This window comes from Larus michahellis, chromosome 3 (assembly GCF_964199755.1).
Source record: "Larus michahellis chromosome 3, bLarMic1.1, whole genome shotgun sequence".
NCBI lineage: Eukaryota > Metazoa > Chordata > Aves > Charadriiformes > Laridae > Larus > Larus michahellis.
Window position 1 is genome coordinate 23,826,961 of NC_133898.1, and position 13,370 is coordinate 23,840,330.

A 13,370-nucleotide genomic window follows, 5' to 3' on the forward strand; every position below is an offset into this window, starting at 1 on the left:
TTTGTTTTTCAAAATAAGTGATCTCTGCAGCCTTCCCCAGCTATCAAATATTACTATTGACTATCTTACCAGACCGTGTAATGATGCCAACTCTACCTGCTTCGTTAACTATTTAAAGATTAACACTAGGTTCTAGTCTAGTTTTTTTAAGAGACAAAGGCAAGAGTGAAATGTATGATCTCATTCCTCTGGGTGCAATTCTTTCAGCAATCTGAAAGAGTGAATTGTTGATATAGAAAGGTTCATGCTGTACCCCCTTTTTTTATCAATTGTCTGGGTTTTTTTATCAAATCTGGACCTTATCTCATGTCTGCTTTATCAGATTTGCTTAAGTAAGGTACGTAATTGAAGCATCTTCTGAATTTAATTTCCCCTTCTCAGAAGTCCTGCATTAAAAAAAAATAAAATAAAAAAGAATCCTTTTACAAAGTCTACTTTGGACAAGGAACACATGCCAAGTTCAGGTATTAATGACTCCGCAACTATGCCCTTGAACACAAAATACTGCTCACCTTCAAACTGATCAGTAATCTAAAGAAGAACACTATAAGAGAATACGCCCATTCTTCATGTCTTTTCTTCAGTTAAAGGAAATATGTTGGTACAAATTTCCTTCCAAACTGGCTGTCGGCCTTTCCTAAGATTAAACTTGGTGAAGTAAAATAACTGAGGTCTGTACATAGACTTTTTCCATTCAGAGATTTTGCTTGTGAAGGGGGAGCTACTGGTAGCTACCTAGATAGAGGATCAAAGCCTGTTTTGTGGTTTTATTTCTGCACGAACTCTTGTGTGGCAAAAAGCTGCTATTGTGCAGCTTGTGTTCCAAACTGTCTAGATGCTGCTCAGTGAACTTCTTTCCGCCCAACATGCTTATTGAAATTTTCTAAAGTTTGCTTTTATGTGCCTGAAACTCGGCTGTTACAAGGGATTAGTATATTTCCTGCTTATGTGATGTTCTTGTGAAATTTGGAAACCGAAGGAAAGTTTTAGTGCAACTCTCCATTTGTCATTCTGTTTTCCTCAGTACTACTGTAATTTTCTTCTCTCTTCTCTGGGTACGTGAGGAGTAGGAAACTCATGGAAAAACTGCAGCTGTAGAAGTTCTAGCTGCTTGCAGGCTTTCTTCATAATTAAATGTTTAAGCTGGTAAAGATGAAATTAGAAACAGACTAGCAAGTCTGTTAGGAAGCCTGAGCAGAGAGAAAGCAGAGATCTCATATTGATCAAATACATTGCTGAAGCTTTACATCGCAGACTGGTTTCTACCTCAAGCATTTCCAGGCAGCTCTATTTCTAAGCGTGTTTCTCTGAATTTTATTTCCTGTATCGCCTCATCAATGCGCGCGCTCTCTCTCCAGCAGAGCGCTTTGTGTCCCTGTGTCTTTGCCTCCTGATAATTGTCTTGCATGGCAATTTGATCTTCCAAGTGCATGATTTCCTTATCACTGAAAGCAAAGATTTTTAATCATATCTCATGGCCTTAGCCTGGAGGACAGTTCCTTGTTGCCAGCACTGGTGTATGGTTGACTTTTTTTTTTCTTCAGCTTTATGTTGTATTTGATATACTTGGTGTTAAAAAAAAATCTTCCCACTCATTACATTCTTAATCTCACAAAAGAGTTTAAGTTTTAAACTTTTTAAGGTGATAGGAGAAAGAAAACCAAAGGATGTGCCACTTTCTAGTTAAGGCAGGAGATTGAATTACTACAGGTAATCCCTCTGTCTCCTCAGAGCTTGGCTTCCTGTACCATCTCGGTGTACTTCCTTACTACTCGCCCATAATGGGCCTTTATTAAGGAGAATGGGCAAGCTACATGCAGAGCAGAAGGGATGGTAACTGCCCTAGTGTCTCTTCTAAGGTGACACCAAGGGCAGACTCGGAGCCGATGTACCTATGGAAAAGATACTGCTTTCCCTTAACTTGCATGTTCTCTTAGACAAACTAATGGAAGGCATTGAAAGCTAGCAGTGCAAAACCCCAAGTTTTTGTAGTGATAGATGTGAGCTCCTTGGAGGTCTACCCTACATCCTTGGGCAGGAAGGGCAGCCTTTTGATGTTAGTCCCACCGTATTTGGGCAGGAAGAAGCAGCTCTGTATGGCTACCGAGGCACTAAGCCATCTGAGTTACAGTTCACAACCACCGGAGAAAACACGCTCCAAGGTATTTGATGTTTCTGTTTGGCCTGTCAGGACCCATTATGCTGTTATCTGTTATTGTAATGGATCCTACCAAGCGTCTCCTGTAGCTCATCAGCCCTGACCTTGGCACTCTCCAGTAGCGTAATTGTGGTTGACACAAAAATATGCGCAATGTTCCCATTGCATCCGTTAAGAATGTTTTTCAAGGAGCTTCTAATGCTGTAAAAGTGTTTTTGTGATGATGTAACTTCTGCCTAAACCTCAGTGTCTTTCTTGCAGGCTGTGAATACAGGGCTGTAAATGTTTTATATTAACAGTTAAAGACACTTAGAGACTCTTTTACAGAAATCCTCTTTTTCTGTGCGATAGCCAATCCAAGCCAGTAGTTTGTTTAAAAACAAAGGTGTATGTGCTCTGACAACATATGCTTTATGATAACAAAATAAAGAAGGAAACTTAGTAGAATTAATTGTACTATTCACTTATGGATTAAAAAGACAGTGAACTGTTTTGGTATAAAACAAAGCTAATGCCTTCTTTTAGCTAGCAGTTCTATAAGCTTTAAATATGCAACAGCTTTAAGTGTGCTGTGCTTTTTTCATGTTAGACACATCTTCTTTACATTCCTTTGAGGAGTCTGGATGTCTGTGCCACCTCTCAAAACTGATGACTCTTGCCCTGCTGAAGACTCAAAGGATTCAGATGAAAAATTTATTTTAACTTTTGATCTCCGTCCCCCCTGGACTGAAAAGGGGAACTTTTAGCCATCACTGAAGCCAGAGAACATAGTCTAGACATTAATAAAAATAACACGAACGAGAGAACTTTGGCATATGCCCTGGCTTGTGAGAAACAGGCTCTGCCTTTCAGTGACATAAACCAATTTTTTAAATGGCTGTAACTTTGTTATTGCTCTGTTATTGAGTCCTCTGTTTGAGAAAATTGCACCACCCTGTTTGAATGGCTTGATAGTTAAAGCTCAAGCTAAGTCAAAGAAGACGAGTGTAAGAGTTTTAAGGAAGCAATACTTTTAAAATTCCATCCCTAGTTTACTAGTAAGGAATTCCAAGTGCTGGAATTATCTGGAAGACCGTATCTGAAACTGTAGTCTTCGTTCACTACCTTAACAGTCATTGTGCTTTCTGGGCCTCAGGATTTCTTGGGGTTCTCTGTTTTGGGTCTGGGGTTGGTTTTTTGGTTGGGGTTTTTTTTTTTGGCTTAACTGAGGTACCAGACATTAAATATGTGCAACATATCTGGAAGAATAGAGAGAAAACTGCTGTGAACACATATAAAAATATGTATAAAAGATTTATTGTAAACAAAACAATTCTGTGCAAACAGTGAAGAAAAAAGGCTTCTGGTTTGTTTGGTTTTTTTTAAAAACACCACATGGCTTCGTAAACCCCCAAAAATCTACTCTACGCAGTAAGAGTCCACAAATAGTCCATTCAAGCTAGTTAAGTAAAAGGCTTTGATTTTTTTTCTTGCAGAATGGAGCTCCAATCTCTGAGATTTAACGTTGGCTCTTAAGATCTAGTTTTTTAATATCTCTGATGTAGGAAGGTAAAGAATGACCCAACAAAACGGAAACAGAGCTGTAGCAGCATGAGGCCTGCCTCTGTTAGCCTCTCAGGCCTTCAGTGTGTGATTCCCCAGCCAGCACCAGGGCCCCTACCAGCCATGGAAACTGCTCTCTCTTCTTTATCCAGGCTGTAAAAATAAGGCATAGGATGTTCCTCCAGATGGTCAAATTCATTAAGGCGGAAGTGGGTTGCCAATTTGTTCACCATTCTTTTCAGGGTGACAAAGGCTGCAATGACTTGGAAGGTGAGGAACAGGGCAAAGATGATATGGACTGCTCGCTCCAGTGGCTGAATTTTCAGACCTTCATTAAATAGCAAGAAGAGAATTATAGGCAACTGCAGGAGGAGAGTCAGGAGCCAAAACCCAGCCAGCTCAGGGACCTATAAAAGGGGAGACACCACCTATTAAAAACTGGCATCTGGAGATGAAAAAAAAATCCAAAACCTTGTGAAGAAAAAAAATTTTTAATTTTCCAAAAGCCAACATATAATGTGAAATGGCAAATGAGGTGGCTTAATATTTCCATATACTGTATTTTTAGGCATACTTTTTTTTCTGACAAAACAGTTTTACAGAGCGAGAGGGATCTCTTCTGAGGGAAAACTTCTTGGAATGCACATAATTAAGTGGAAGCTGATGCCAAGGGAATAAAAGATGCAGACTGTAACTTAAGAGAAATAACCATCTCTTCAACTTAAATCTCTTAGATGAATAGTAGACCACTTCATTTATGTTCAACTCCAAAAAGCTCTCCTGCACAAATTAATACATACATGCGGTACCTTACCTTCTCCTGCAGATTGCCCATGTATCCCAGGTAGAGTCGAATGACCTCTATTAGAGAGGCGAGGATCATGATTGTGACCAGGATGAACTTGTAGTAATCTGACAAGAACGAATACTAGAGGGAAGAAGAGAGTGAAAGTTTCTGCTGTGCTGTTTCATTACGTGCTGTTTGTGATTAAATGAAGATGCTGCATGCTACTGTAAGCTGACAGTGTTGTGTTGGCTTCCAAATACTCTTGAACATCTAGTTTCAAGGAAGTCCCAAATAAACCTAATAGCTTCTAACTCCAGTGAGCTTCCTCTCAGTACTAGGAGCCGTTTTATCAGAAACAGATCACATTTGCAAACCATCACTTTCCTTCAGGACTCACCTTCAGTTGGAGCATGACAACGGTGCTGAGCCACCAAAATGGGAAAAAATAAACGTTGAAATAGAGGGACATCTGCAGTGGTAAACTGGAAAGCATTTCATTGTCTGTAGGTAGAGAGAAGTCTTTATCACTCCTAGTTTGTTCCATATGTCCCTTCCATAAATATAACAGAAAGGTACTGCTCCATCTTAGCTTAAAGCAGGGCATTAGCACTCTTCCCAGTCGAATTAAATGTTAAGAAAAATATTTTTATATATCCAGAGGAAAACTTCTTATCCTGTCTTGAGTTACACCATTTCCTGGAATCTAATGCAACTTTCAGTTCACAGGATGCAGAATTGTTATCAGTCACATATTCAAGTTGAGTCTCTGACTGTTGATAACCTGGTGGCTTATGGTTTGCTCCACAATCTCTGCCTGATAGCTTAGCTCAAGTAGTGCTGTATCCTGACATTGCAGAAAGAATTAGTAGTTATTTCACTGCTGTTCCTAAGACAATGGCCAAAGTTTAAAGGAGTTCATATTGGATTATTGTTATGTTGTACATGATCCTCCTGAGTAAGGACTTACTGCTCGACAGCAGGTTTGCATTGTCCACTCTAAATTTTCAATCTTTATTTAAATAGACATTTGGATGGAAATGAAGTTGCAAGAAGCCAGTAATTCTCCTAGTTCTTAAGAGCTGATGTTTTCAAATATGTGTCAAACTAAAACTTATCCTTTAAAGTCTGGAGAGAGCAAAATGCATTCATACAATGTACAGAAAAGCAAATATTGAACTCTAACATTCAGGCAATACATTCTACATTTAGGATTTAATAATAGACCTAAAAGATTAGACTTAAAACAAGCAAAAAATTAAAAGGGCATTCTAAGGGACTCATTCATTTTCAATGGATGAAGCTTTATTGCTGTATTCTAGTTAACTGACACTGCATCCACTTTACTTCAATTACCAACAGTCTCTTTTCTCATGTTTTCCCCAAATGAAGTCTATGGGCACATCTTCACTTGGTGCTCCCTGAGCAAGTTTAGGAAGTATTCATTGTGACCTGCTCATTTGTATTTGAGTCCTGTGCCCCTGTCTGTCACAATGGTGATATTCAATTGAAAATCAGTCTAAACAGTCACATTGTCTCACTTTCAGCCTGAGAACCACCTCTCTTCTGACATTGCCTTCTCTTTCTGTATCTTCCAACCACTCTCATACCTGTCTTTGTTCCAGCTCAGTCTGGCATCCCTGTTTCTAGTCCAGCCACATGCAGCCTGGTACAGTCTGTTCCAGAAGTCTTTATGCCAATTGCAGAAGTATTCATGGAAGCTACTAGACTAGGTGGGAAGGAAGGAGGATTTGGGAACAGAACTGGGACAGACCTTAAGGGTAGGGTGTGAGGGGCAGGGATTTGTTATACAGAAATAGAAAGTGCAAGACAACGAATTAAATTTTTTTTTAATTGCATTTTTAAGCATCAACACTTCCTTACATCTGCAAAGGAATACAGATGCCTCACTATCAACCTAAAATTGTCCCAGGTGTCCTAATGAACGAATCTCTTAAACACCAGGAGGACTTCGGAGGGCAATGAGATGCAATTCTAAAACACTGCTTTATCTTTCGAGAAAACATGACCATCCAATTACAAGTAACTGTGTTTCTGCCCTATATGTATTGGATGAAAGTTTAAGGGTTTGTGGCTGTATTACTAAAAAACAGAGAAGCCAAGAGCTCTAATATCAATTATGATGACAACGTTTTAGGTATGTTACATAGTTTACATAGCACTGGTATCTGTAACTTCTGCTTAAGTTTTAGAACTGTGTTTTGGGTGAATGTTTAGCAATATAAGCCAGTTCCAATTCATCTTTCTATCACTAAACTGAACTTATGGTTATTTTCTGGGATTGCTAAAATTCATGGAGAAGCCAGACAGGATTGTGATGGCCAATTCTTTGATGCTCAAGCAAGTCACTAAGGTGTATACATATGTAAACTTAATTTTTGAAATTCTGATCTCCAAGAAGTTAATGGTACATTTGCAATTGGTTTCAGTGGGTTGGATATTCACATAGGAGTTTTCATAATGGGAAAAGAAATTACTAAAACCAGAAGCTATTCCTGGAGGTAAGAAAAATATTTCAGTTGTGTTTGATAAATGAAATGAAGAATTAGTAACTAGTAAGTTTTAGTGGTGTGACCACAGAAAGGAGTACTCTTGTCTTGAAATAACAATGACTTTTTGATTAATTTTATCAGCTTGTAATGGATTTATCAGTTGAAATTAACATAGCCTTTCTACGTAGCCAGACTGTGTTTATTTTTATGGCTACTCTCACTCTAAAGATACAAAAAGGGGGCATGTTGGCCTGCAAATTTCACTGGCAATATGATGAAGGAACAGGTATTGGTCATGACGACAGACTTGGAAAAATAAAGAGAAAGCTGGTGTATTGCAGGCTTGAGTTTTTGCTGCCTAACTCTAGCTTACTACACCACTTCACGCTTTACGCATCTGGTGTCCTAACTGCGCAGGACTACTGAGCTTAAAATGATAGCTCGGTTCTTTTATTTGTTCGACATAAATCATTTTTACCTGGGCACAGGCAGAGTGCCTGGTGTGTGAGTAATGGATTTTCATCTGCAGTATTTTACGCAAACTTGCTTACTAAGCTGTACAGGCGGGTGTAGACTGTTCTCCATGCCTAGTTTTAAATCAAGACTGTTCGCTGTTTAGCATTTTAGGGAAGCCTCTCTCAGGCCTGCGACACGGCGGCAGTGTGAGGTGCAGGGCGATGGAGCGGCCGCTGTGGCTTTACCCCAGATAATGTCCATGAAGCCATATCCCATGGCTGATGGTGAAACCAGGCCTCACCCGAAAGGCCCCTCTGCTCTCCACTGCCGGCCGGCACCCGCGCCGCCGGGCCCCTTGATGTGGCGGCGAGCGACGGGGCTCCGGGACCGCCACCTCAGCCTCCCTGCCCGAACCATGACGGGGGGGACGGGACGGGGACGAGGCGGCTACCCCTGCAGATGGCACGGCTCTGCCCGGGGGGAGCCAACCGGGGACAGCCCGCCGGCGTCTCCCTCAGGCCCCTTCCACCACTGCCTCCAGGTGACGATTGGCGCCGCCATCTTCCTTCCCGGGGAGCTCCACCCCCTTTCCCCCCCCGCCGCAGCGGCACCCTCCGCCATTTTTGCTGCTGGGAGCCGGCCCCGCGCTTTACCTGGGCGGTCGCCCGGGTACTGCGGGCCGGTGCGGCGGCTGTCGGTGAAGACGGTGCGGCTGAAGGAGCTCAGCCGCCTCCTCAGGGGCTGGGGCAGCGACATGCTGCGGCGCTGCGACCGGGCGTTGCTGTGCGGCCGGGGCGCGCAGGCGCGGTGGGGAGGTGGGGGCGGCGGCGGGGTGCTGCTGGCCCGGCTGCCCGCTGCATCTTGGTGAGGGGTCTCTCGGCACTGGGCAGAGGGGAGCGGCGCTCCTGTCCCGGGGACAGTGTTATAGTGGAGCTCTCTGGGGGAGATACTGAGCCCAGAAATTTATAGAATCACAGAATGGTTTGGGTTGGAAGGGACCTTAAAGATCATCTAGTTCCAGCCCGCTGCCATGGGCAGGGACACCTCCCACCAGACCAGGCTGCTCAAAGCCCCATCCAGCCTGGCCTTGAACACCTCCAGGGATGGGGCAGCCACAGCTTCCCTGGGCAACCTGGGCCAGTGTCTCACCGCCCTCACAGTCAAGAATTGCTTCCTGATATCTAATCTAAATCTCCCCTCTTTCAGTTTAAAACCATTGCCCCTTGTCCTGTTGCTCCACTCCCTGATCCAGAGTCCCTCCCCAGCTTTCCTGTAGCCCCTTTAGGGACTGGAAGGGGCTCTAAGGTCTCCCTGGAGCCTTCCCTTCTCCAGGCTGAACAACCCCAACTCTCTCAGCCTGTCCTCACAGCAGAGGTCCTCCAGCCCTCTGAGCATCTTTGTGGCCTCCTCTGGCCCCACTCCAACAGGTCCATGTCCTTCTGCTGTTGGTGGCCCCAGAGCAGGAGGCAGCCCTGCAGGGGGGTCTCCCCAGAGCAGGGTAGAGGGGCAGAATCCCCTCCCTCGCCCTGCTGGCCACGCTGCTGGGGATGCAGCCAAGGGTGGGGTTGGCTTTCTGGGCTGGGAGCGCAAACTGCTGGCTCGTGTTGAGCTTCTCCCCCACGAACACCCCCAAGTCCTTCTCCTCAGGGCTGCTCTCCATCCATTCTCCACCCAGCCTGGATTTGCGCTTGGGATTGCCACAACCCACGGTCACAAGTATGATTTAAAAGTGTGTTTTTTTGGACTGTACATGTGAGAGCGGTCACTGCCACCACAGGGTGCACTTACATGTGCATAGAGGGGCTTTCCCACTTCTGTCATGTAGATAAGTATGCACAGAGGAGAATGTTTTTGCTTGTTATGGTCACTGCGCAAGTGTGGTGCTTTCCTGCCTGATTGGGACTGCTCATCATCCCTGGAAGATGAAATAGCAGTACCTGGCAGGTAGGTCACCCTGAGCTGTTCATGTCAGAGCCCTGTGTGTGAGAGTTGCCCAAAACAGCGTCCTTTTGCCTCAGAAATATTGGTGCGTGCCAGCCCTCTGTGTCTCCCCTCAGCTCCTACATTGGTTTGGTTCCTTTCTAATCAGTCGGAGTGGATTTTTTCGTAAGTCTGTAGGGCAGGGTTTGCTCTTCTTCTGAAAAGGTAATTATGAAATATTGGTGTAAAGAAAGCAGTTGCAAGACTGCTCTGTTTCTGTCAGAATAAATACAGGGAAATGATGGTACTTGATGATGGCTAAAGAGAGGGGGGATTAAAGTAAGGATGGATGTTGACAGAGCTACTTTATTTATTAAGGTGATTACGAATGACCCTTGTTTTATGATAGATTCAGATATAGCTAAACAAGAAAATACCTTTTCCTCAAGGAAACCTGTCTGTGTCACTGTTGAGTTAAAAGCAGCAGTGAGATCGTAGCCTTTTTACTCTAGTTAGCTTTTGTCCTTTATAGGAGACTCTCATGGCCTGATGCGAAGTTAATAACGGAAATGCAAATTCTGCGTGGTCAGAATGGAAGAGCAGCTTGTGTCTTTTACTATGAGAACTGATAACAGTTGTACCTGCTCCCTCTTTTCTCCCAAAAACCTATTTAGCTACTTCTCTGGGTGATCATTCTCTAGTGTGACTTTCCAAACTCAATTATCTCTGACTAAATAATCTAAAGCCAAGTTTAAATTTAATTTCGTTCTGTCCCACTGGGAGAACTACAAAGAAAGATGGCTAAACAAGCAGGAGTTCTGAGAAATCCATTTGGCTTTTGAGCTGATGACTGATGTGGTATTGACAACAGATACTTTTCAAAGAACTTCTCCAGACTAGGGTGTGCAAGCAGGAATCTGCATATAAAAAACCTGAAGACCTTCAGAAGAAATGAAGAGGGAATGATTTTTAAATAACGGCAGCAGATTGGAAGAGAGGAGGAATTAAAGATAACCCAGAACTTCAAGGGATGCTGTGTATGTCCCCTTAGAAGCAGGGAGGTCAGTGGGCTTTGGTGTGTAAGTGCTCCTAGAAAATAAAGTTTTAAACACAGGCGAGGTTTATCCCTATTTTACAGATAAGACAGAACAAGAGAAGTTGAGTCCTGTGAAATGCTGTTTGCAGTTTGTGTTGAAGCCTACAGAAAAATGTAGGTAATTCATCACATCCTGGACAGAAGCAGACAGATAAGTCATCCAGTAAAAATACTCCTTACAAAGTATCAGAACATAAGGTAAAAGGAAAGAGGTTATGTAGGTGTTGTCATATAAGGTGTGTATGTACAGCAGTGACCACAGCTCAGCCTGGTTTACCTTTGAACTAAGTAGCTCAGCCTTGCTGGCAAGACAGCTCTGCGAGCAAATAGTTCAGTAAAGGTAAAAAGAGTATTTTTCAGCTTTTTTGACCTGACTGTCTTAAACTGTGAGGCTTCCCCCATAATCAGCATAGTGATGGTGATGCCTGCACTAGCTAGCCTGTTTGGGGGTGGGGGGGTAAAGCAACACAAGCGGCACTCATAGACATCCACGTCATGTTGTGTCCGAGCCAGACTCAAAGCTCTGAGCTGTGAAGGCACTAATGGTGTACTGCAATTTCAACAATGAAAATCTGTGAGTGGATGCCTGATAACTGGCTAACTACCTAATAAATAACAGAAGAGTTTAAGATCACTTTTATATTTGAGGAAACACTATGAAAACCAGCATTAATGGTAGATAGGTTTCTGAATTTTAAAAATATAGTTATTTTGCTAGTTGCCTGCAGATGCTAGAAATGTGTTTCCTGTCAGGCTGAACAACTACAATGGTGACTTTTGCACTATCTAGTAGATCTCGCCATAAAGTTCTCTGCTGTAGCCAGTGGCAAGATGAAGAATCTGGGCAAGATTTCCAATGAAATTGCCTGAAACCTTCTACTGTTGTTGCCTTGGTCCTGATCTGGTTAACCACCCTTTAAGTTAGGGAAATGCTAGTCCCATACTCTCAGCTAATTAGACACAAGGACAGGTTTATATGAATTAAAAGTATGGCAGGGTTTTGATTAAGTCAGATATTCATGGAAGTTTCTGGTTTTTTTTCATAGTAATAGCTGATGGCCTGTAAAAGTTCAGCCTTTAAGGATTTTCCTTTTGATTACTTTTTCAGAAAGGAAGAATTTCCCCTGAATTGTACAATGTCATGCCTTTTCCTGATGCCAGTGGCTTTGAGCGTGGGCCCTGATCTCCCAAACACTTTGATTTTTCTGATGTTCCCCAATTCTGAAAACCTGTCAAGCATACAGTCAGGTATCCTGCCAGCAGCTCTGTGGCAGTCAGTGGGACTTTGCAAAATTGGACTCTGCTCATTCAAAAACTGAAGCAATCCAGCTTAGCAGTCAGTGAAGTGTAAAACTGAGTCGTGGGTAAAGGAAAGGCCAGTGGAATGCAGACACCACAAGAAATGCATGGATTTGCCGTGTGAACTCAATTTCCAGACTCAAGGTGTGAATCTGTGATATTTGGCAGCCTTAGATTTTTCAGCAGATGGCCAAGTATCCTCCACGTCCCCATGAAATAAAATTGTGCACACTTTTGTTTAATATTTTTGTCTATGCAGATGCTTAAAATATTCCCTGAAGACAGAATATATACTCTTTGTTTTTACTAAGTCTGTTTAATTTTTTCTTTCAGACTGAGGCATGCATTTTTTTTGTCAATTTAATGAACAGAATTCTGATTTTCTGTAGGGATGGTTGGAGAGCACTTACTCCAGCTTCAAGCAGAAGAGAATCTTAAAAATTCATGGATCAGAGCACCAGGGCATCTACATTGACAAGTCAGAGCTTCCTGTAACAGAAGGATATAAATCTGTGCCATAAGGAGTGGAAGAAGGAAAAACATTTAACTGTTATATGACTGTAACATTTATGAAGACCATCTGTATAAATAACATAAGCGTCCAGCTTTTGTGATGAAACTGTGTTTGGCCCTTCCTTTTTTAAATGGAAAGGTATTTCATTACTGAATTCCTTTGTGTCTATCCACATATGAATGGTTAAGGTAGAAATAACCAGATTTCCAATTCGCTGTGCTTCAAAATAAGCTACTGAAATGTGAAACTGGAAGAAACAGGCCCATAATTGCACAGCATATTAAATGACTGTTTTATTTCTCTCCACACATGCTAGCTATAAATAAAACAAAAGTCTCTGAAAATCTGCCTGAGAGCTTTAAATCAGAGGAATATTGGATCTCTGTGTATCCACAGTAGTCCAACTAAGTTGGTAGACACTGGCTTGGCTCCCAGACCGAAGCTCCTGGGGCTCTCTGGCAACAGCACTAAGCCATAAACACCAGATGCAGTATATCTAACGAAATTAAATATCAGCAGGTTGTTGTGTTGTTTTTTTTTTTTTTTACAGTTGGCATTTCAGAAACACAGAGTTCATTTAAATGGTGCCAGTGGTTTATCTTTGCACCTGAATTGCAATTGCCGTATTTCTGAATGTACTGATGTGGAATATCACAAATCCTATTTTCCCTGGCGTGCCTGTGCTGCTGTCCCTCATGTAACCATAAGCATGCAAGCAACACAAATCACTCTCCTTACTACCCCGTCCCTTACTACCTGCCCAGTGTTTTAGCAGAAGTGCTGTAAAACATGTAAAAAGTGCTGGTGAGCAGGGGTATGTGCAGACAAGCAGAGTCCAGGCTTGCTTTCTCCTCATGTCCTCAGACTAAAGTGACAGATTGAGAGTTTTAACAAATTACAAATGCCACGAAGACTCTAATGTGTGCGTTTGAAAGGGTCGTGTTATTAGCTGTGACAGTGTCTGCCAGAGCAATTTCACCGCTGTGCTCCTGGCTTGCAATACCCCAGGACAATCTTTTCTCTGTGTCACTTGTACACTAGTCCCTGGTGTTCATTTAACACTTACAGGATATTTGTGTCTGGTATAC

The 13,370-nt window shown here is 42.6% G+C and overlaps 1 protein-coding gene across 2 annotated transcripts; it reads right to left on the reverse strand.

Annotated features, from left to right (window-relative positions):
- Positions 1-3,438: 3,438 nt before the first annotated feature.
- On the reverse strand, positions 3,439-8,245 carry TMEM17 (transmembrane protein 17). 2 transcript variants are annotated; one of them, XM_074578222.1, is made up of 4 exons: positions 8,107-8,245; positions 4,885-4,988; positions 4,515-4,628; positions 3,439-4,107 (listed from the first exon to the last, which is right to left on the reverse strand). In XM_074578222.1, exons 1-4 carry the CDS (start codon positions 8,207-8,209, stop codon positions 3,781-3,783), a joined length of 648 nt encoding a protein of 215 aa, XP_074434323.1. In that variant the 5' UTR covers positions 8,210-8,245; the 3' UTR covers positions 3,439-3,780. The 2 variants fall into 2 exon arrangements, with proteins under 2 accessions (XP_074434323.1, XP_074434324.1); XM_074578223.1 differs by lacking the exon at positions 8,107-8,245 and adding an exon at positions 6,095-6,126.
- Positions 8,246-13,370: the final 5,125 nt, after the last annotated feature.

Coding starts and splice junctions, on each gene's coding strand:
- TMEM17 (XM_074578222.1), bottom strand. CDS start 8,209: ATGTCGCTGCCCCAGCCCCTGAGGAGGCGGCTGAGCTCCTTCAGCCGC. Junction 4,989..8,106: donor GTACCCGGGCGACCGCCCAG/GTAAAGCGCGGG, acceptor CTCTACCTACAG/ACAATGAAATGCTTTCCAGT. Junction 4,108..4,514: donor TGGGCAATCTGCAGGAGAAG/GTAAGGTACCGC, acceptor CCCCTTTTATAG/GTCCCTGAGCTGGCTGGGTT.